At 34.5% G+C, this 24,471-nt stretch overlaps 1 protein-coding gene across 5 annotated transcripts in view; it reads right to left on the minus strand.

The window, feature by feature from the left end:
- The window catches only part of Hrb27c (Heterogeneous nuclear ribonucleoprotein at 27C), a 30,825-nt gene that overhangs the window by 1,485 nt on the left and 4,869 nt on the right, over positions 1–24,471 (minus strand). Inside the window, exons 6-8 of one of the 5 annotated variants that reach the window (XM_072011634.1) lie at positions 23,197–23,397; positions 21,136–21,291; positions 3–1,415 (exon numbers count right to left, since the gene is read on the minus strand). In XM_072011634.1, coding sequence (XP_071867735.1) covers positions 1,276–1,415; positions 21,136–21,291; positions 23,197–23,397 — 497 coding nt within the window. In that variant the 3' untranslated portion in view covers positions 3–1,275. Of the gene's footprint in view, positions 1–2; positions 1,416–1,960; positions 3,363–13,716; positions 20,579–21,135; positions 21,292–23,196; positions 23,398–24,471 lie in introns of those variants that run through there. The other 4 variants (XM_072011635.1, XM_072011636.1, XM_072011637.1 and 1 more) reach the window with 4 other exon arrangements.

A 24,471-nucleotide genomic window follows, 5' to 3' on the forward strand; every position in this document is an offset into this window, starting at 1 on the left:
GGCAGAAATTGAAAAAAACAAAGGATTAGGTTTCTTGTCGAGTTTTGAAACGAATTTATTTTTTGTTTGTTTTGTTTGTTTTAATCGCCGGTCGGAACTATTAAATTTAAAAAAATGAATAAAATTGCTATCAGCTTATTCTGTACGTGTCTTTTCTCATAAAATGCTTTGTCGCGAGATAATTCAAAGAAACATTAACTACTTTTTAATTTGATCACAGATTCGAGGTAATTTCCTATTTTAATGTTTCTTACAAATTAACCAAATAAAGGGGTGGATATGAAAAAAAAGAGAAAGGCAATCAGACAAACTGATAAGTCACGTTTCTAAATTACTTGATCGCTTCTTGCAGCTAATTCTATGACGAAGATTTCAATGGATCGATACGTTAAAAATGCTTACATCTAAATCTTACAATACCTACAACCGTTTTGGATGAACCAATTAACGTCGATGCTCTAACCTTTTTAATAAGATTCCAGTTTCCTTACCACATCTTTCTTTATATTCGCGAAACAAAAATTCTCGACCGATCTGACCGAGGTTTTCATGTACGAATTTTCTCATAGAAAATAAGAAGTAAATGATTAATTCGACAGCTTCATCTACATGGCCTGGCCGAAAGTAATTTTGTCTCCTTAAAAGCGATCGTAAAAGTATATATATATATATATATATATAGTTTATAATACAATGCTGGGAAAAACTTCTTCGCGTTGAGTTTGGAACTGGTGCTTCCTGATCGTGTATAATAATTGGTCCTTGATGCTTTTTCAGAACTGGCAACTCGTCTTCTTTTAATGATTTCTCGTCAGAGAAATTCACGATTCATCTTCAGAGAACTTCTATTCTTCGGTCCACGAATACTCTCCAAACTTCTCGATGATAGTTCTTGAGATCTTTTTTCGCTCCTCTTCTGACTCAAGTCATAATGAGAACAGCAAAAGAACGACCATTCTGCGCGTTCCATTCTTACAAAAAGCGTAACCATCGTTCTGCCATTGCTCTGAAACCGTTGTTTGAGAGATGCCTCTCTCGTCGACGTAAAAAAAGGCATACAAAAATCATCTTCGTCTCTTTTGCTCTATTATGATTCTCGTTGCCATGCATGCTCACTCATACACGCACACACAAACGAAGATATACACGTGTGATATGCAAGTGTCGTGTAAACGCGACATGTATGATGCGGCAATCGATCGGTGATTAGGATGAAAACAAGAAGCGGAACATCGCGTAACACGGCGAGAAACCGATTCGTTTTTCAGTCCATCTCTAGCGACGATAGGGATGGTAATTGTTGGAGCTGGATGAGGATCCTGTGTGACCCCTTTTGGGTCCACCGCCACCGTTGTTGCCGTTGGTTCCTGGGGCAGGAGAAACGCTTCCTAGTCTCGGAGGTCCGTATTCGGTGCCTGTTAGAATCGTATAAATGAACGTAGTACGTGTGCCAGGACGCGATCCAGGATTGTAATCAAGGAAAGACCGGTAGAGACAGAGAGCAGTAGCGTGTGTAGTCACGAACGAATGATCGAACGATTCGAGGACGATCGAAGAGATTGACTATGAATCAAAGAAAAAATTTCTCGAATCATCCAGCCCGAAATATAATAGTATTGATCGAAGCATCTGTCAACCTCTTTGATAATCTTGTCGGGCACAGTGGCGGGTTTGAAGGCCACGTCGCGATAAAGAATTTTAGGTCACAGAGAAGAAATGGTGGATTAAAGAAGAGATCGACAGCGTTAATGGAAAGGATCGCCCCCGGAATTACGAATTAATTGAATTGGCTCGAGCAACGCGACGCGCGCGTGAACGTAAAAGTAAATTAAATAGTAATAGCGATTGAAGGATGTTAGGTGGTCGATTCGTGGGCGAGAATCTTCAAGATCTTCTAGAACGTGCTCTGTCAATAAAGCTCCGAGAATACACTACATAAGATTTATAAAAAGAAAAAAAATGGTGTATTATTATCGATATATTAGAATTAATTAATAATCTATATGATTAACGTATAATAGAAAAAAGAAGCAGAAAACGATCAGGTCGTGCAACAAAGAAATAAATTCTATCAAAAATGTTTCGTAACGTGCAAGTACGAAAAGCTTATTATATTACGTCCTTGATCATCTTAATCGTATAGTGCTTATTGACTAAACACCGCCGACTTAAATATACGAGGATTAAAACAATGAAGTTATAATATGCTCGTTACTTCTCATCCAATTCTCGCTCTCTCCCTTTCTCTCCCTCTCTTTCTCTCTTACAATTTTCAGTACAAAATTTATATTTCTTCCATATCTCTCGCGGCCTTAATAATTAGTATAAAAGGACTTAGTACTATGTATCACGAGCGCCGAGCAACTTCCAATAGCAAATAGAGTTTACGATCAAGTTTAATTTGAATCTCCGCTGGGAGCTTCATCCTCCTACACACGAATTTCAACGCGTCTTCCCGATTCGAACAGGACGTCGACGCAAAGGACGCAGTTTAGTAGAATTTAGTCGAGCTTCGGCTTTGCACAGTAAATGAATTAAAATGATCCGATCTTGAAACAAGTTGCTATACTTTCAAGTTCAAGTACAACAAAGGACCCTGCCCTAAATTTCGACTTATATTTCGCAGCCTCTTAAATAAATATACAGACAATCATTAATACCATGATTCCATTTTCTACATTAGATCTATGCGTATAAATTAAAAAAAAAAAAAAAAAAAAATAAAGGGAAAAGAATAGCATAGACATTTCACAAATCTAAAAAGCTCCCGTATGGTAAAATTTAATTAATATAAGTAACTTAATAACAGATCTAAATGGTAGGCCTTAAGTAATCTTAATTTTTAAAAGGACGCGTCACTTGCACGTAGCTTATATAAATCCTTAATAGATAAATCATCTTACGGGCTATTTACGAATCATCGTTCGGTACGAAACGATCAAAAAGTGACAACTATAAAAGCAATTTTCCTTAATAATGTATCAAAACGTGGACATGAATTCAGGCATAGGGAAACGAAGAGGATGATGGCCACGTTTGGGAACGTTCTCATCGAAATCTACCACCTCACACCATTTCTTTTTTTTTTTTTTTTTTCATTCCTCCATTACAGCGCCGCCAACCTCCCTCTTTTCCATTTTCCTAAATTTTGCTGTTTTTTTTTTTTCCTTTTTTATATTAAGAACCTAGAGGCTTGATTTGTCTTTGGTAGGCTGTTTTTGCTATTTCTTAGCGCCTATAAGGGTGATAATTCGTGTGCTGGGTCAAGGAAAACCGTTGGGGACCTGGGGCTGCGTCTCCGTTCGGAATGAAGGTCGGACTTCCACTTTCAGTATTTTTGAACTTTGGGATCGGGGTGTTGTCTGCGGGAAATAAAGGAGGAAATTAGGTAGTGCGGGCCGTCCCGAACACGCCCTTCGCTAGGCGTAAAAGTGCAAATTTAGAATGACGTGTCTGCGCGGCGACACCAATGCAAATTTCCATGATTTATACTGTGATAGTGAAAAGTACCCCTGTTTTCATAAGCTTAGAAAACATGGGATTTAACTTAACTTAAAAGAAAACTATATATTGATACGGATGAGAGATACTAAAGGGGCAAGTTAATTATGAATGAAAAATATTATATAAATATAAAAGTAAAGTAATTCATCGTTAGGGATTGTCAACTAAAATCTGATGAGTAAATAAATAATTAGCCCCTAAAGTATCGACAAAGACAAGATACCTCGAACCTGAGTATCTTCAAATATCCTAGTTTTGCAATAAAATATAAGAGAGTATACTTGATATATTTTTAATCTAGTGAATACATTTATCAAGCTCAGTTTCGAGATTTAATGAACTGATACGTTGGGACGCGCATAAAACACTGCACCAATGAAAAGCTCGTCTCCACCGTTTCTTTACTTACGTCAATGATATAAAAGAAAAAAGAAAAGGAATTTAAAAAATATTCTTTGAAATAGTGGACCACCTCTGTAATTCCGTCCTACACAACAAAATCATTTACGTTTGCGTTCGAATCGTACCGGATAAAAAGAAAATTTTATTTTGTACCAAAGAAAAAAAAAAAAAAAGAGTTGAATTAGGACCGAAGAGGAACCAGCAACCGAAATTCGCGTGGAACTTTCACAAACGAAATGATTTCGGAAAACGGAAGTTGTTGCTCAGAGCTAATTGCAAAACAGAAGCGACAAAAAGAAAGTAGAAGGAACTAGTTTAGAACGACAATTCTATTTTAACAATTGTTTGAGCGAATGACGAAAAGACGTGGCTACCGAAACAATTAGGCGAAAAAGGAACTTTCACATGCACTCGCATGCTCGCTTTCATTCGCGCGCTCATTCATTCGCAAAATATTTTCTAATTTTGTTTAGAGTTGCATACATTCCTCTTACGTAATTAATTCACGGTTATTAAAAAAACGGGAATAGATAATCTAATGATAACAATATCAAAATGTGCAGTGTTTTAAGTCTCTCAACCTTTTGAATAAAATAAAAGTTCTAAGATTAACCACTTAATAATACGAAAAACAGATGACTTTAAAACGAAGGAAGAGATTGTTTGGATTCGATTGACAAAATTCATTTGTTTTTTTTCATCAATATCATTTTCTATTTAATCATCCTCATAATCTATACCAGTATGTACTTTACGAATAATGATCCACTCTTTTTCTTCTATATTATTATCATAATAATTATCAGCATATCAACTTATCATCAGTATATCATATATATATATATTCATATATTTTTATATATAATTATATATAATTATATATATATCATCATTATAATCGTTATATTAATATTATTAATATAATATCTTAAGTATCAATAATCAATTAATCCACTAGAAACACCGTTAAGTATATTAATATATATAATATATATATATTTATTTATTTATTTATATTTATATATATATGTGTATGTGTGTATTTAATGAATAATAATAATAGTAGTAATAATGACAATAATCAATAATAATTAATAATCATAATAATAGTAGTAGTTACAATATAGTAATAGTAGTAGCAGTAATAGTAATAGTAATAGTACAGTAGCAATAGTAGTGGTACTGTTTTTATGTGTCATTTTGGGAGTGAGGAGAGCAGGTAGAAGTGAAACGTTTCACAATTATAAATGGATATATTCATTGAATGAAAATAAAGCAGAAATCGGCAATTCACAAATAGAAATTTTGCCCTCCCCAATTGGACCTGCCTGACAACACTTTTGATATCGTAATTTAAACCTTTCTTAATGAATCTCCTTTTATGGTTAATCCTTTCCCGTCTTACTATGACAGCACACGGAAAATATTAAACACCAATCTCGGAGAATTTTCTTTCTTCCTCTTGAATGAAAATGTTCATGCACACATGATCATGCACACTCTTCGATGCTCTGACGATTTTCCGCTCTATGTCATTATCAACCATGTTCGCGTTACCTTTTCTATCGTTCGTCTTTCCTCGTTTTATCCGTTCCCTCATTCCACCCCAATTCTATCGGACAAATAGCAAGATTTACGCAGCTCATTTTTTACTTCCTCTCTCATATCGTTACCAAATCACACAACACGTTACAAGGGATGTTGTATTATGTATGTGTGTACTTCTTTGCTTCAGCTTCACGTGTGTGAGATTTGTTCCATCAACATTGCGTAACTATCAAATCTACAGACTATCAAATCTGTGTACCTCCATCGATCCAAGGACCTACACACGACGACATTCGTGCCCTATTCTTTGCCAATCACTCCCTCATTCTTATCAGATTAACTAATGTCGCTAAAATTAGATAACGATCGTTAATCCGCTATTAAGCTACTCTTCGAAATTTTCGTTAGTCTCTGTCCCTTTCTCCTTTCCCTTGATCACCGTGTGTCACGTATTTTACATACACTATTATAGAACGAAATTTACAATTCACGATCAAATCAACACTAGTACACTAATAAGAAACGATCTGGATGGGATGAGGAGGAAAACAATTACCTCTGTGTTCAGCTCGTCTTCGATTTATTTCGAAAGTTTCGTAATGCTGGATCTAGTTATTGGAAAAAGTTTCTGATGAAAATTTCAGGTGGTTAGGGAGGTTTTTTTTTCTCTTGATACGATTTGGAAATATTGCGCCGGCACTTTCATCACATCGTCGCGTTTTAAGCACTAACGGTTTAGCTATGACTCTTTTAATGCAAGTACTTCCTATGCACTATATACGTAATGCAGCTTAATAAAGTTTTACATTGTCTCGCGTGTTTTTATCTTTTTATTTTAACGTTTTTTTTTTCCTTTACTTATCAAAGATTTGGCAAACCTTAAACCTGGTTCGGCACCAAACGGTGCCACTTGTACATCGCGTACAAACTATGTTCTTTGTATTACTAGAAATCCGGCGGCACTGTGTGTCTCTGTCGTTTGAACGTCAAAAATTTATCTCTACACGCTCTCCTCTCGCCACTTCCACGCTAATCCCATTCGCACCTGTTTGCCTTTCTCTCCCTCTCGTGTCCATGAAACTTTCCAACAATCGTTTCCTCTGTGTCACTAGATTCTCTCTTCTGCAGTCACCAGCGATCCATGCTCGTTTTATGATTTGCTTTCTCGTAAACTTAATTTCGTCGGCTCTCGATTCATTCATCGTACTATATACCGTAATATCCATCCGTCTCTCATTCGTCAACATTCGTCACTCTCTGCTCTTGTAATCATTTTTATTATCTCCCCTCTTCATCCAATTAACCAATTAACCAGCAATTTAACAACGCTCTCAGTCTCTCTCTCCCTGACCTTTCGTACACCCGTTTATTACAATTTGCTTTCTAACAAAAGAATTAAAATTACAACGACTAATTAACGACTTAGATACGCGATTTTTCCTTTTCACTTAAGAGTTACGGAACAATTATGATTCTCACGAGAACACAATGGTTGGCATTTGTTTGTTTCATTAAAAATATCTTCGTTTCGCTCTCTATTTTAATACTTCCCTAAGCAACGGTTTTCTCTTATGTCAAGTTTATACGCTTTAATTAATTAATTAGATAATTAATGGATACCTTAAGTATTGATCCTACGCTTTGCCTCATCCCCATAAAAGCACGGCCTGGAAAAGTATTCGCGACCTCAGCCAAAAAGGCCCAACCGTATAAAAACGGGGGAGGTTTGGGAGAAAATTCTACGTAATATTGTGTGTATGTATGTGTGTTTAAGTCAAAGGTGAGCTTTGTTTTTCTCTCTCGTTTTCTCTCATCTTTCTGTGTTTAAGGTACTCTGAGGATAATCATTAATTTATAATACATTTGTACACAACTTATCCCTTAATCAATAATTATATCGATTTACCTACAACGTTGTCCGGATTCCCTCATGCACTCTCACATCTATACATATACGCTCGATTCACACAATTCTCACTCTCTCCGCCGAGTGTCGACCTTTCTTCCTTCTCTTTTTCATTTTTTTTTTTTTCTTTTATTTTTTACGATTACTAGAATCGTACGACTAACGGCCGTACGCTTTTAAGACACGTTCTAAGAGCCTGCCGTTTTATCGAAACGCTACGTAAACGTTCGAAAGCAGCATCGAAGTATAACAAAGCAACAGTGAGATAGCGGCAGGATACAAACGTGGCAAACGAAAAATTCTACGACTGAAAAGTGAAGAAAAAGAAGAAAAGAATTAAAGAGAGGAATCGGTAAATGTTCTCGTCCGACGACGGTAGAACGGAAAGATAAAACAAACATTATCTGTTCTTCTCCCTTAGGACTATAACACGATTCCTTATCGCTCGAATATACCGGTTCCCATTTCCCCTGGTAGCACTTTTGGTGTACTTTCGAGTATTTATTGATCAACCCCCCTCCCCGTAAAATTCTATTTCATTATTTACTTATCTTATTTTCGATTCGCTCTTAACCAGCTACAACTTTTTGTCTTATCGTCATTTTATTTTTCCTTATTTTCTCATTAAATCGATTCGTACAATCTATCCTTAGGCAGAGGTAAAGTTTTCATGTAATCATTTATCGTGTAAACTAGACCGTTAAACGTTAGATAGCCTTTAACTATTATTTAATATAATAAACATGATAGTCGATAATAACCTTAAAAACGGCGTCCACTTTTAATTAATACTTCGAGGATTTTGTGTCCGCGGGGCCCGATCGTCAGCACCTCGTGCGTTAAATATAATAATTCTCTGTTTAAATTCACTTACTACCCTTATTTATCTAACTACCCGTTCGTCTTCTCCTATTTGTTACGTTAGCTGCAGCCTGTTTTCATACTCATCTTATTTTTCACTTTTTCTTTTACATCTTCCTTCCTTTGTCCACACTTTTCCACTTTCTTAAAATGATTCGTTCCCGTTCGTTCATTCACATTCTTTCGCAAAACACCAATCAAATTGCGTCTCATTCTCGCTTTAACTCGTTCACCCTCCATCTCGCGATATCTCGTTCTCCACCATTTTTACTCTCCATGCCATACAATCTCACTGTCGAATGATTTAATCAACCGCTCATTCCCTCGTTTTCTCCTCTTCTGATATAAACTTAAGCTACGCTGAAACGCGCTCGAGAAGCTGTAGATATAGGCATTTATTCAAGAAAATAGTAAAGCCATTGTAATTCGTGGTAATTAATTAATTACAATAGAAAATAATAACAACAACAGTATGGTTCCTTGTTTAAGTGTTACTAGTCGTAAATAGTAAATAGTTTGATAAATCGTAGCAGTACTTTGACACTTCTTTTACCTTTAATAGTTTCATCGACGTCCCTCCCCCTTTTGTTTCACGTTTAATAATCCTAAGCCTAAAGTGACACGGCAATATTTCCAAATCGACGTATCGTTTGCAGGAGAAAAAGCAGAGGCGCTTCCTTTCAGTTCGAATAATTAACACTGATTTACAATTTTCTTTTTTTTTTTTCATCTTTACGTTCTTCGTTTTTCCCCTTCTTCTTCTTATCATCTTTTTTCTTTATACGAACCCTCGCCTCCTTTTTCGATATTCATTTCTGAGAACCTCAGATTGAAGAATTTTTCGTTAACCTACGCGAAAAAAGGGTCCTCTCTTTGCTTAAGCTGTTTTCCTTTTAAAGGGCAGTGGTCGTTGGACGTATTTTGCTCAGCAAAAAAGTACTGTAATGATTAAATAAGCAAAGAGTATGGTCTTTTAAACGCGAAAATTAAGACTTACCGTAGGAATCGTTTTTTTACGATACAACATCATATCTTTACTTTTACTTTTTACAATTTGTTTCATCTAAGATATTCTTTTATTTATTTTGTTTTGTTTTTTTCTTTTTTTGGTTATTTTTCGTTTTGTCCGAGAGTGTCAGTCTTATTAGGACCGTTTCAGAGGACTCGACATTCTTGGAATGAGCAAAGTCAATTTCATTCGTTTCAGCCTTGCTTATGTTCGAAGCTAGTTGTACTCGCATACTTTTCAGTCGGGACTCAAACGTAATTAGCAACTATTATCGAATAACTAATTTCCATCGTTAAAATTAACATCTTAGCAAATAAAATTATGGAATCTTAAACGTGCTACTATAGACAGAGTTATCGAAAATTCGTTCCAACCACCAGCCGGCCCTGATTTATTCTCTCGTTAATAATTTTTTTTTTTTTTTTTCTTAAGTTATAATTATATACGGAAACTTCTATTTATCTTCGCGATTTCTCTTTTTCTACGTACGTACGTACACACGTATATTGATAGATGCACATCGAAATATTAAATATTACTCGTTAAAGTACAAACAGTTAATTCTATGGTAAAAGGATTAGTGCATGCGCATACAAGACTCGTAAAAACCTATCGTGTTTATCGAATCTCGTTTTATACCGTCGTTTATGTCGATTTTATAGTCGAACGGTGTACAGGTATATGCATACTTGTCTCTAATAAGGGTAACGTGGTCTTCTAATTAAGTTCAAGCAAAGTACGCTTGTGTGTACAAATTCTTCAACATTCTATTATATTCTGTATCTTTTTCGCGACCTGTCCAAGTTCAGTGAACTATGCCTACGTTTAAAAAACGGAAAAATGTCCTCCGTTGTCGTCACATTTACTATTTCGAGCACATCGAATATCGTAGAAATTCTAGTCGCATGACGGTCACGTTTGTCGCGGCGGCACTCGTCATTACGAATGCTAAATGCAAGGGTGAACTTATTCCGACACGAATTCAGCTGATAGAAAGATACGTATCTGCGTATCCAACTAGAGAACTTGTTGCTTGTTTAATTCGACAATAAACCATTACGTTAAATCCCTTAATTAATTAATCAATTAATCGATTAATATCAGTAATAACAATCTAACAAGTTTTGTATCTTTCTGATCTGGACGTACCGTCTAAGTATATTAACCAGTAGATTTCTATACGAAGAGTAAAAGTACCGTTTTTTTTTTTTTGTTTATCTGCATTTTAAGGCTTCGTTCGTGATTCTTTCTTATCGAAAAATTCTACTCTCCACCCCATCCCCCCAGTCATACGTAATCCCCGCATTCTGCATCCAACTTTTTAATCCATTCGATTCAGTCGTTTTTTTACGTTGTACTTCTGCCCGATCACGATATCCCTAGGAATTAATTACGTATTATAATTAACTATTACTTAATCGAAAAACGTTTCTTTCGGGTCCCGAATTGCTTAGAGGCTGACTTACTTAAAATTGAACGGTCTAATCGTGAGCTACCATAGCATCTCTCTTCGCCGGTTCTGCAAATAATGCGTGAAAATCAAGGCGAGAGTAATAACTATTCTTAACCGCTTAGAGAGTTTCAGTCTGAAACGTCGAGATTTCTTCTTTTTTTTAACTCGTAACATCGATCTCTCGGACTTGGTTATTTTGAGAAAATGTAAAGAGGAAACGGGAAAGAAAACTGACCTATCGTTACGATTATATACGTGGTCTGAGAGACTGACGTCAAGCGTTAATTTATGGACTGAACAAACGTTCGACTGTACAAAATTTCTACAGGCTACTCGATTATTTCTTTTGATTTGTCTAGTAACTCACGATCGCGGAAGTATCGTAGAAAGAGGCGTTGAATCAATGCGGACGTGCCTGTCTCTGTGTGTCTGCGTGAATATGCTTAACTATAGTGTGAAAAATCTCGTAACACGTTAATTCCTTAGCGGTTAGTAATTTACATCTTTAGTGGAATAATACCATTTAATTGTATGTAACACGTAACGTAATGGTCGACGAAAATCGACGACCTGGCTGCCTGCGATATCAGCTAACGAGCGAAGGACTTATTACGAAAGGACCGACACGTTTAGGAACTCCAGGAATAAAAAAGAAGCAGCTGGCGCCTCGTTGAAAATCACGGTTCATTAGTTAGAATGAGGTATATGTTATTCGACAAATCCTTAAGAACGATTAAAAAACATCTGAGTATCCCTCTTGCGTTCCATTTTCGTTTGTTTCTTTTTTCATTATCTCTAAAAGTATTCTAAAAAGACGATGCCTGCGAGTAAATTGTATCCAAACGGTAGTAGATTACAGAAATTGCTAGCAGCTTTTATTCTGATACAAAAAATCTCATTCTCTCGTTCTCTCACTCTCTCACTCTTTCTCTCTCTCCCTTTCTCTCGGTTTGTCCTCTTTTTATCATTTTACTTTCAAAAAAAAGAAAAAAAAGAAAAAAACAAATTTACGGATCGTTCCATTGTCTGCTAACAATTCGACCTATTAACATGATTTAAAACTACTCTTATCTTTCAACTTATCACGTCGTTTCGGAAAGTAAATGGTACACGTTCAGACGAACGTGACGATCATACGAATCGGACGAGAATGTAAATGTGACGACCAACAAGATGCATATCTGATCTTTATATTTTTACATAGTCGACATTATGAACTTTTGTTGCTAGATACGACCATTAGTCATTGATATTGTATTGTAGTTTTAACACATAAAATCATGTAACCCTGACGAAAAAGGACAGCAGAGCAAGAAAACTAGGAAACAGTTAGATTAAAATATGAAAAAAGGAAAAGCGATATTTGCAAAAGTGAATAGCGATAATCTTAGTTGTGAGGAAAGTAGAAGAGTGATAATAGCATTAGCAACAATCACTACGTAAGTAAATAACTACTATGAAGTGACAGTAATGACAATAATAAAAGTAGCAGCAATTTAAAAATAGCGAATCGTAATAACAAACCCACACACCTCTCTATATATTTATGTAGTATTTACCCAATTTTCTTTGTCGACTTCTGTGCTACGCATGCGAAATTAATGACTCCCACATGTTTCATAGACAATGTTGCGCATGTATACATACACATATATACGCTGTTTTCAAGCACTATACATTTGAATATGAATTGTTATCGTGTCTCGTTAGCACAACGAAAACAAATCGAATAATACGACTCGGCTGAATAACTCACCACCCAACTTGACATTATCGATCGAACCATCCGTACACCACGGTTAAATATCGTTTAGGAAGATAAAGACTACGTTCAGTCTCCAAGAAATAGTTGAGTTATCGAATTAACTAAAAGCTAAAAACTATCGTTAACACGGCAATCCGCAAATCGATTAAATGTATCTGTACAGAAAAAAAAGAAAGGTAAAAATATTTGTTTTTATCGAGACGTAATACATGCTTCGAAAAAAATATGGTGAATGCAATTTACTACCCTTCTCTCCCTATTTAATTAAAGACTAATTAATTTACCCTCTGTCTCTCATACACACAATCTTACACTTTTCTCTCGCTCTCTCCCTACCGAACACGGTTCTTCTCTTCTTCTCATTCTCTTTCTCTCTCTCTCTTTCTCTCCGTCCATTACCTTCCCCTTTCGTTTTCTTTATTCACAGCTAATTAAGACTAATAACGTCTTCACTTATCTCATCTGTTCTTTTTTCGTTCCCAATTACAATGTCTGAATATCAACCGTTAAATTTCCTTTTTTTTTTCCCAATGATCTTTCCCACCCTCCCTCCACATGATTTATTCTTTCTTTTTATACAGCCATTTTCCCTCGAGAGTAGAATCAAAACAAAAAGAAAAAAAGAAAAATAAAGCAGATCGAAGAAAATTGTAGTGTGTATAGAAGTGTATATATGTGGTATACATAGACGTTAATATGTCGACATTACGCGTGCACGAATGGCCGTGCATGCAAAATGTACATAACTTTTTTAAAAAAGAAATACGTACGCCCCTATATCGATATATTTTGTCCTGCTTTTTTTAAAGATATACATTTACACGAGCAGACATACGAGTGCGTGTACATACATATATGTTGCAATGAATAATATATATATATCATATATATGTATATATACATATATATTTGGAATATATATACATATATATATAAAATTGTATATATACGTGTATATATACAGAATAGTATGTAAACATGTGTTCTCTCTCAACATCTCCGCTCTCTGTATTATGTGTAATAATAGTAATTAATAATAATAATCAATCATCGTTCATTAAATCGTTATTATCAATAAACGCGCATAATGTTATAATGTTCACCGCGACAAAAAATCTTCTCTCGCTCTCTCTCTCTCGCGCGCTCTCTCTCTCTCTCTCTCTCTCTCTCTCAATCTGTAATATTTTTCGCTCTTAATTTCTTTTTCTCGTGCTTACTCCTCCTACATAATTATTCCTTTCCTTCCTCTCTCTCTTTATCCTATCCTGTTTTCCTTTTTTTACTTCTTTCGTCTCTCTTTCTTGATTCTACAACTCTAATTTCTTAGACTCTTCCTTAAGAGAATTCTTAAAGGTAGAGACAATGCGCTTTGGCCTGGTGTGTATATATATATATGTATGCATATATATATATATATATATTTCTTTTTTTTTTTACTGCTACTGTGCTGATAATGGAGTGTTCGACTTCGTCTGGATTATGAATACATATATCCCGAAAAAAGAAATCCACGAGCAATTTTTTCTAGCTAAGGAAATTTTTGTTTGAAATTCTTGACAGCGTGTTATTCGTTTAACACGATTGAAAAGTCGGGCACTCCATTCGGTACAGAGAGTTTTCTAGCCTAGGTCACTGGGAATGAGATGGACAGAAAGCGTGCGAGCGTAAAGATCCTTAAATGTATCCTTAAATCTGAGGTAAAACATGATGAACATGGATACGTATTACTTTTTCGCCGTTTCATAGTCACATCGGCTAGGCCGTTTACTTTTCTCGACTGGCAGCCGATGCGACCGTAATCTTACTAACATATATCATTTTCATTTAATCATATTTCCTTATTTTTCTTCGTCGTCGTTTCACATTTATCTATCGTTCCACTATAAATATTCTAATCGTTTGTCTCGTACAGGGGGGCACGATCTTACCAATATAATGCTAAAAGTTACAAGTATACAGGTCATGTTATTACAGTTAACAATTTCATTTATTATCGTTACAATCGTCATCGTCGACTTTATTTCATTTCTTTACGTTTATTTTATCTTATACTTCACACTAAAATATGATAAAAGTAGATCGATCGATTCTCGTACGTTCAATGCGAGACAAAGCATTCCAAACTGTAGGAATTCCATTCACTAAAGCGGATAATCGTTTCTCGTTTGTTTCATTTTTCTCCAGCGAAATAAAGATATATCAATTTCGTTTTTCTCCCGTTTTCTTTATTGTTCAATTGTGTGTTTGCTTTTGTTTGTTGCTTTTTCTACTTTTCGTTCATGCTGAATTTTTCTTTTGCGGTTAGTGGCTCTCGAGTAACATTTCAGGAAGAAACAAGTCTTATTATTATTTAGTCGTTCCTATTCGATCGTTTCTCCAATCCGCTAATGCACTCACGGTTTCGTTAAGAATCTCTAGAAATGTTTTCCTCCCCTTTTTTTTTTTTTTTTTTCAAATTCTCTCCCTCCCAAAGCCCTTAGTCTCAGAATGTGAAGCATTTTAATGTAGTAGTGTGGAGTGGTGTGTGAACATGTGTGTCGATGAGTGTGTGTACACGTGTCGATTTTTCTTGCGCACACAACGTGTCGTTAAACGGTTCGCCTATACACCATCTATACGTCGATATAAAGTTTCTTTCTTTCACGCTTATAGCAGGGTACTTAACATAAACGTAGTACATTTAGAATTTTTCTCTCTATCTGTCTCTCTCTTATTGTAAAACTTGAAGTGTCCTCAATTTTTTTGTTTTTCCTTTAATTTTCTACGTTTTCCCTTCGCTACTATACAGGTTTCTCTCTTTTTTATTATTATTATTATTATTATTATTAATTAGTTTCTTTTTTCGACAACAATTACGTCGTCCTAACAGGCGCGCAGAAAATCACTTTGCAGAATTAGAATTTAATACCTTAACTGCATCTACTGTAAACGTAATTTAGAATATTCACGGTGTGTACCAGTGTACTCGTGTGTCTCTAACAGTGTATGTACGTCTATATATGCATATACATATATGACACACATTCCCTTCCTTACTATTTAATTTTGTTCTATTTCGTGTTTTTCCTTCCTCTCTCAAATCGCGTGTATTCTGCCTACGTTTTCGTGTAATACCGAAATCATTGCACTACCTGAATGCTACACCAACGACAACTTCCCCATTCTTCCCTTTCCTAGCTTTCTCTTATCGTTTCATTCGAACGCGATCAACTGTGTGTTAAACAATTTTCAACTATGATCGACGTTTCATTTGTTCTGTTCTCTGTTGCTTTTCTTTGTGCCTCACAATGATTAAGATACAATTGGCGACAGCTCGAAAAGTTACAAAATTCTGGGGCCGTTAACTGATCATGCAACGAAACCGATGATAGACAAGGAACAAGCTCAGGCAGTGGTTAACTTTCTTTTTGGTTATTACCTATCATCGATGGAATTTGTGCTTTGAATGATAGTTAAAAATGATTTCAACGTGAAAGTTAAAAATACATTATCGTGCGACCAACAGATCTTTCCCGAACGTTATTCCTTACAACTTGGAAAAATGCCCACGTAGTTTCGTGCCGTTTTGATTCGTGGCAAATATATGTACTCTATTATCGAATTTCGACGTTGTTCTTTCTCGCCTACTAAGCCAACAAACAAGAGGGGGAAAAATGCGAATGTGTTAGAAGAATCAATTGAAATACAATAATAAGCGTGTAGAAATGCAATAGCCAATACGTCGTTGTGATACCAACTAATTACATTAATATCCATTAAAAGTACAAGATAAACTCATCGATAAAAACTGTTTCTTGTATAAATTACAATATGAATAGTAAGTTATTTAAGTATAACATTTAATTATAATGACCAGTCTTCAGTGAGCGGGACGTCAAGTATGTGTTAACGTTAAAAACAGACATGTAACGCCCCCGGAATTATAATATATTTATCGTATCTCATCTTTAAATATTGAATGCTTAACTCTTTTTCTTTTTTATTATTTAATTACCTTGCAAACTAAGTTCGTTATATTAAAAATATTGAATGCGTGCACTATCTAATTAAATTAAGGCAAACGGTGAATTAACTAAATATATTATATATCTTTAAGAAATTCCTCGCAAAAACAAAACAAGAAAAAAAAACACATAGAAGAGATAATGATTAAGCGAATTTATGAAATGCATGAACAAATGAATAAACATTATTTTATTATTTCAATACGCGAAACAGACAGCAAGATTATTTAAATAGTAAATGATTCGGTAAAGTAGAGGGAAAATACTAAAACATGCAAAAGTGTAAAAATTGTAAAAATTACACATCTAACATTGTTTATAAAGTTGAATTGTTTGTTTCTTTTACTCTCCCTGTTGGTAATGTCTTAAAAGTAACGAAGAATTAAATCTAGCTGTATGTGATTTTCTCCCCCCTCCCATTACTTAAACCTTAATGTACAATTATTACTTCTCTATATGAAATAAAAAGTGTTTCAGTCCTACGAATCAACAATAAATATTTTACAGCAAAAACCATGCTTTCCCGCATGACACCGCCCATAAAATGATTTAAAAAAGAAAAAAAACATTTCAGAATGCTTCCTTCAAATACTGAGTTCAGTGCCTATTTATTTAACAAAAAAAGAATTAACAGAAAAGAAAAAAAGGAAGAACGAGAAGAGAAATGAGATACCGACCTAAAACAATATAAATACAATCATTTTCAAAGATTCTAATAGGAAGTAAAATCTTAGACAGGGAGAATATAAAAAAAGAAAGTGATTGAAAAAGTTAGAGGACTAAAAGATAAAAGAGGAAAAAAGACAGTAACAACCCTGAGAGCAAGTCGTAATTCGTAAAAACGACGAAATTACGACAGATAGTAACAACAGCTAGAATCAAAGTATTTTTCCCTATTTGCTACCTATTACGTTAATTAGATGCATTATTTCTGTATTGAAAAATACTAATAATATCGCGTTAAATATAAATATATTATCTGTTATAATTATTAATTGTCAATTATTCGAATAGTCCCGCTTTCTCGTCATCATTTTGTGTGTATTTTTTTTCAAATCCATTGCTACCACTTTCGCTTATTATCTCGATATTATACTTTTCCAGCGTACCCTAAAATATATGTATATACAAGTGCGGCAAGGCAGCCATTTAACTTTGTGTCATTATTTACTTTTTTTTTTCTCCCTCACATTTCCCATCCCTTCGTACTAGAGTAATTTAATCATCCCTCTGAGACTCGTTAATTATAATATAAATTAATTTACCTGGCTTACCAATTCCAACAAACACATTAATTATATCGTTAATACGTCTATAAATCAAATGTTATTATGATCACTTTCTCCTAACGCTTTGCATACACTTAAAAATCCTTTAAATTTATACGCTTTAACTTTATTTTAAAAATCGATAATAGTAAGGAATACAATAGTTAGTAGTAATAATTATAATCATAATCGATATACTAGTGGCTTTTTCATTTACGTTTCTTTATTATATTACTTTATAAAATAAGTTCTGAAAAAACAGCCGTAAAGATAAAAGCTTTCTCTCTCTCTCTCGCTATTTAAATTTGCTGCTCTCACAGTCTCTCTCTCATCTTTCTCTCCCTCTCTCGCTCTCTGCCTCTCAAGTAGGTATTAAATAACGTATTATTTAGTACAACCACAAAGTCATCGCCCTTTCATTTTAATTTTTTTTTTTTTTTCATTATCTACTTTTAGCATCTTATTAATTTACTATTATTTGGATGTTCAATAACTTGTGGCCTCTGTTTAATTAGTTTACTTCTTTATGCGCGTAGAAGTGTACGTGTTACGTGTGTATCTGTTGAGAGTACGGTTATGTTTTACGTGTTTCGTGTAATTACCATAATAATTAGTGTAAAAGGTGGTTTTCCTTTGATTGAGCTCCCTACTCGTCTTTTCTTGTCTTTAGTTTAGTCAGTAAATGTGTTATTGCGTTGATCCCAGAAGTTTCCACGAGTCGCGTTTGTTAATGCTTTCTCATTATCCCATCGACTTTTACATATCTCTGTTTCTACGATGCTACGCGATATTGTTAATTATACGTATCGAATCCGAAAATGGTAACGAACAGTTTAAATAGACAATGCGGAGGATAAGTACAGGAGTTAATTGATTTGAAAGTCGATCAATGACATACACAAAAAAAAAAAATTCGCACCGCTTATTACGAATTTGTGTGTTACGAGAAATATGGCAAGCTGAAATAATAAAGAAAAAATGTAGAAACGAAAAAAAAAAGTGGTTAAAGTTACAACAATTTGACGAGAGAAAGAACAGATGCCGTAAAGGGAAAGAAAAAGCTAAATCGTATTGAGATCAATAGTGAGGAAGCTTACGCAAATTGTTGATCCGTTATTAATTGTAACCTACTGATTATAGTGTGACCTCGTAAAAAATTTAAAATTACATTAGCGCAATACTTGCAATTCTTATTGACAAAGTAAGACACAACGCGACTCGCTCAGTAATAAACATGAGCATTTGAGAGCATTCTTCCGAAATATTCCTTGTTTAGAACTATGGTAAATCCTACAGAGTAAATACAATTAAGTCATATATTTAATCAGGTAGACTTTTCAGATCGACGCCCCCCGCCGAGTACACCGCACAAATTACAAATACCCCTCCCTCCATCCAGTAGATATCATGATCTCTTTCATATCTAGTCATCTAAAATTTAAACACTTATAAGCATCATCGTACAATATTTGTTAATTATCATAGACAGTAATAATAGCGTGTATAGTAGTGCAATCATAATGGTTGCAGTAGGAGCAGTCGCAACAGTAAATAGTGATAAATAGCTGTAAATAGTTCATAATGATAATAGTAGTATAATAGTAATAATTATCATAGAAGTAATAATAATAGTAACAATAATTGTAGTCTTAAAGGTGCCTAATAATTAACTATTATAAATCCGAGGTAAAAAATAAACTAGTTTCCATATTTGATGCAATACGACCATACAGAAACATGTCTAACGATTCAAAAGTTCTTATTATACAAATTTTCTTTTTTTTTTTAATCTTCATTAAAAAATTCGATATCTTTTTTTTCGCTTCCTTTCTCGTCCTCTTCCCTCCAAAAACAATAAACTTTTTTTCAGACACATGGAAACGGAAAAGGACCAGATTTAGATTAGAAAAAGTCATAAGTGAAGGAGAATAAAAGAAAAAGGAACTAAACATCAATATGACTAACATATTGTACAGTATTAGAGATACAACATGAAAATAACAAAATAAAAAAAAAACAAAAAGGAAAGGAGAAAAAAAACATGCTTAAGAAAACTGCAGCCTGCTGTTAATAATGTTATAGATATACATACATCATATTAAAAGGATCTATTTATTTTACACTATCTCTGTAGTTTAGATAATAAGTCAGCCTGTGTGAACACCTTACTTAATTATTTCATTAATTACTCGTTATGTTTTTATTTTCCTTCGTTCCAGCATATCTATTTTAATAAATACGAGATCGTGGAGGGACGGGTGTCTCAAATGTGTCAGCCATCTGTTGGCCTTCTACTGGAGACCGTAATATAGTACTTCTTTTATTTAATTATTCTTATTTTCAAATTACCGAAGTGTTCACTAAAAGTATCAAAAAGGTGAACGAGCATCGAAATTTGTGCCATCCACTGAGAAGAAATTTCTCAAAACGAAATTTCATCCATCCCCCGCTCAAATGCTGGTAAGTAATTAATGTTCAGCATTCCCTTATTCTTTACACTCGCTTTCGTTTTATTTGTTTTATTTTACTTATTCCACTCAATCTAACTCTTATAATACTTCTATGTACCGCTTCCTACCCTCTATCCCAGTGCCATTCAAAAATTTACTTGCACCATGGGTGTCCATTTACTCTTTGTCCTGGTATTTTGTTCGTCTTGCTTTTTTTACTATTTATTCCTCTCTGTTTATCTGTTTTAAATGTGCGGTTTCAATTGTTTCCACAGTACCTTTGAAACCCAATAAGATCATGGGCCGTTGTCGCGAGCGATCAATGAAATCAATATTTCAAAAACCTAACACCCTCTTTTCCTTGGTGCTTCCGTTTTATAAACTCGGCAGATGCATTTCTCCACTTTCCTTTATGCGAATACCAGAAAAAGATATGTCAGAAAATTACTATCTTCCATCAAAATTATCGAGGGGACTGGAAAATACGACCGCTCGCGAACGACATACTGGCTTGATCGAGACATTCTTTGAATTAAACGATTTCTCGTAAATTCTCGAAACAGTTTAAACAAGCGATAAATAAAACATTTCGCGTACGATATTTCGATAAAAAACGTGATCGTGTAATTCGCAATAAACTCTAGAAAATATAGTATAAAAGTCACGAAAACTTTTTAAAATAATCCAACACCGTGGCGCTCAAAATAAAATGTGTTGTTCGTATACCCATAAAATATAAATAGATCCAAAGAATGTCTCAAAATTCAAGCACAGATTCTCACGATCAATGCGCAATATTGTATGTTTTTGTGTTTCTCTAAAAATGTAATATGAAATAACCCACGAGCAAGGCCAAGCCATTCAGCGCATCTCTCCATCACGGATCAATTAAAATGGTCATGAGGTGGGCCACTCTTTGAAATCAAAGCCTTGCTGGGGTTTAGGAGCGCTGGCGGCATACCCACCTTGGTTGCTTTCTCCTCCTTGATACGAACGCTGAGGATAACTGGTGTCAGCGTAATTACCATATGCAGAGTACCCAGTATAATCCGGAGTTTTAGCTGAACTGCTACTGGACCCAGGTGCACCTGAACCGGTGGTCTGTCGCGAATACATGTCACCTGGAACATTGATTTTCATCGTATTATCCAACTTCCCCACTTACCTCGTTTCGTTTATTCATAAGCTGTGAGACAGTTCTCCCCACGATAAAGATACATTTTGGATACTTCCCATGGAATAACCGAGACACCGATACATAATTCAATTACTTTACGACAGAGAATTTATTATGAGAGTGTACGTGAATTACAAACGATCGGATGAAAGTATCGAAAATATATCTCTCTCATTTCATTTCGCTTTCTTTTATGAACAATTTTAAATAAAAAAGGAAGTTTAACATAAAGGGATTATTATTGTATTAAATAAATTAAGATCAGTACGTGTAAAGAATAGACATAAATACGTGCAATTAAAAAGCATTGTGGACAATTACGAATAAATGTAAATGCATTTGGACGCGTTGACTTTGTAAAAGACTGATTATGCAAAACAAGCAGAGAATTGTACTGATCTCGGCAGATTAAAAAACGAATCGATGTCTATTACTATTGGAAACGTAAATTGTTATTATGTTATAAAATTCTAGAAATTCTATGCAATGTAAATTTTAATAAGAAATTAAATCGAAGACTTGAATTCGACACAAATTCTACTAGACTCTAGAGGAACTGGAAGGAGCGAGAATAGGATTGCACTATACTACATTATAGCAAGATTTTTTTTTTTTTTTTTTATAAAATTCCACATTTTTATATTCCTTTTTACAATGACAATTACAATAGCTCAGAAAAAACAACGCTAATACACTTAAAAAATTATTTCCAGATACCTAATCTACTCTAAAAATACCAATACTAAAAGAGCACTGACCAATTACTAATCGTGGGAGGTATTAAAAAACAACCAATGAAAATAGAAAGAAAATACTTGTATTGAATTACATAGGACAAAGAATAATCCACTTCAAAATTAAAAAATACAAAATTAGGGGTGATGTGAGTGAGTAAATGCGAAATGCCGATGATTACATTACTACGATTATCCAATGGACTTTGTCTAACGATTATAAGCATAACAAATATTCTAAGCATAGCTCTCTACCTTTAAGTATACACACTAATAAAATAGACATATATAAAATGACATGATTTACAATTTTCGTAATCCTAAGTCGATCTGCATAAAAACTACGCATATTTATAGTCTGTACAAACGAAAGTACATGCTCTCGAACAATTCCGGACGCAAAAAAGGAAACAAGCGCAGAGATGCTAGAATTGCCGGATAATTAGGCAAACTAACGAAATGTGCATTTACATGGGAATCGAGGATCTGTAGAGGATCTTATAAATGGGAGAAAATTTTTATTCAGTAAAAATAAATTTCTTCACTTTCGTTTTACAACATAATTAAATTCTTCTGTACTCGTTCCTCCAACCCCAATGCATGAAAAGCTCATCTCTTGTCGAACTCCAAAAGCCAATTTACAATAAATGAATTGTACGTTAACAGACAAAAGGCATTATAAAAAAACGGATGTTACATTCTTGGACGATCCAAGGGGGGACACTTAACTATAGAATAAATTTTCACAGTAAAAAAAATACTGTTAATAAGCAAAACGTGATATCTCTCTCGATATCACGCTAAATTATAACATGCCATATATCTCTTCGCCGCGTGCTTATTCGTTATTAGAACATCATTCTTGATACAAACACACCCGGATATGATCAATAATAAAGATTTTTTTATGAGCTATTTATTAAAAAAAGAAAAATAATGTGTTTTTAGTTGAAATAGTAAGAAAGGCAGACAGAGACACAGAGAAAGAAAATGAAGGATAAAAGAAATATGAAATAATAGATAACTTATAGCCAGGCTCGACTATGTGAAAATGGAGCTGTATGCGAAAGGGTGGTAAGAGGACAGAGTTTGTTTGACTGAGCTTGAAGACTCACCCTGCGGGCCAGAGGGGTTCGAGTTGGAGTTGGGCTGCGAGGAATTAGGCTGAGGGGGCTGAGGTGGTGGCTGGGTCCCAGGAGGAGGACCGTTTTGTGCCATGTTCCAGGAGTTCCAAGAACCCCCGGGCCCGCCCCCCGCAGCCCCGCCAGTACCCGCCGTGGGCCCATAGCCCCCTGAAGCGGCGGCCGCCGGCCCACCTGCGATTATCAATCACACAAAACACATGTCACCGACTACCGTTCTCTCTAAAGCGTTTTATTAATTTCATCGATCACTTTAGTGCCAAGTATGTACTAATAAACGACGTTTAAATCCTTGCCAAATTAATATTATCATCGTTAACGATTTTTAAAAATATTCGAACATTATTACTAAAAAAGCTGAGCACCAAATGTACTTGGTTTATTATTAAAAGAGCTACTGTTACTTGGAAGAGTATTGAACACTCTGTATCAATCATCAATCGAGAAGTTTTGCAATTGTTCTCGGTATATTAAGGGTTGAAAAGAATGAGAGCCCTGCTTACAAATTTTGTTACACAAAAGCAGGTAAATTATTTTATTGTAACAAATAACAAAGTATGCAATTTAGAGACAAGTTGTATTCGCTGTTCTTAGCTGGTCTTGGCACTCAAATGTTCGGTTTTATATATGGAATGTCTTTTAGTGTCCTTAACATTCAATGTTACCTGACCTAAAAATGTCCATGCTTGATTTCCTCGGTAGATAATCCTGCGATAAGAATGTATTTAAAACTTATAAGCATCGTAAATGTTTTATCTCTTCCGCTTAACTGTGGTAAACTTCGGTTTCTCAGGAACTGAATTATTTTAGAAGAAATGCAAGCATGAACATAGTAGATGAGGTCTACATCATGATGTTCAATATCTCGGAAGTATTCATTATCGAGAAAATGTATTGATTCAGACTCGACGAAGAAAACATTGTATGTTTTAATTCCAAATTACTATGCAAAAATAAAATGTAATTACTGGTCTCACGATATGGTTAAACAAAAAACGTAATTTGTAGCAACACTGATAAACATATGATATTAAAAAGTATATGATGTATATGAAGTATATATGATATTAAAAAATAAGAAATGAGTCTGAATTGACATAATTTCGATATACACTTAATATCTATGATGTCCTATTGTATTCTCTTTCCATAATAACCTCCAGAGGATATCAAAGAAGTGATAATTAATTGTGTATTAAAAATATTTGCTTTCTCATCTTTATTTTTTCCTAACATCTCCAAAAAGGA

This window comes from Bombus fervidus, chromosome 10, assembly GCF_041682495.2.
Source record: "Bombus fervidus isolate BK054 chromosome 10, iyBomFerv1, whole genome shotgun sequence".
Lineage (NCBI taxonomy): Eukaryota > Metazoa > Arthropoda > Insecta > Hymenoptera > Apidae > Bombus > Bombus fervidus.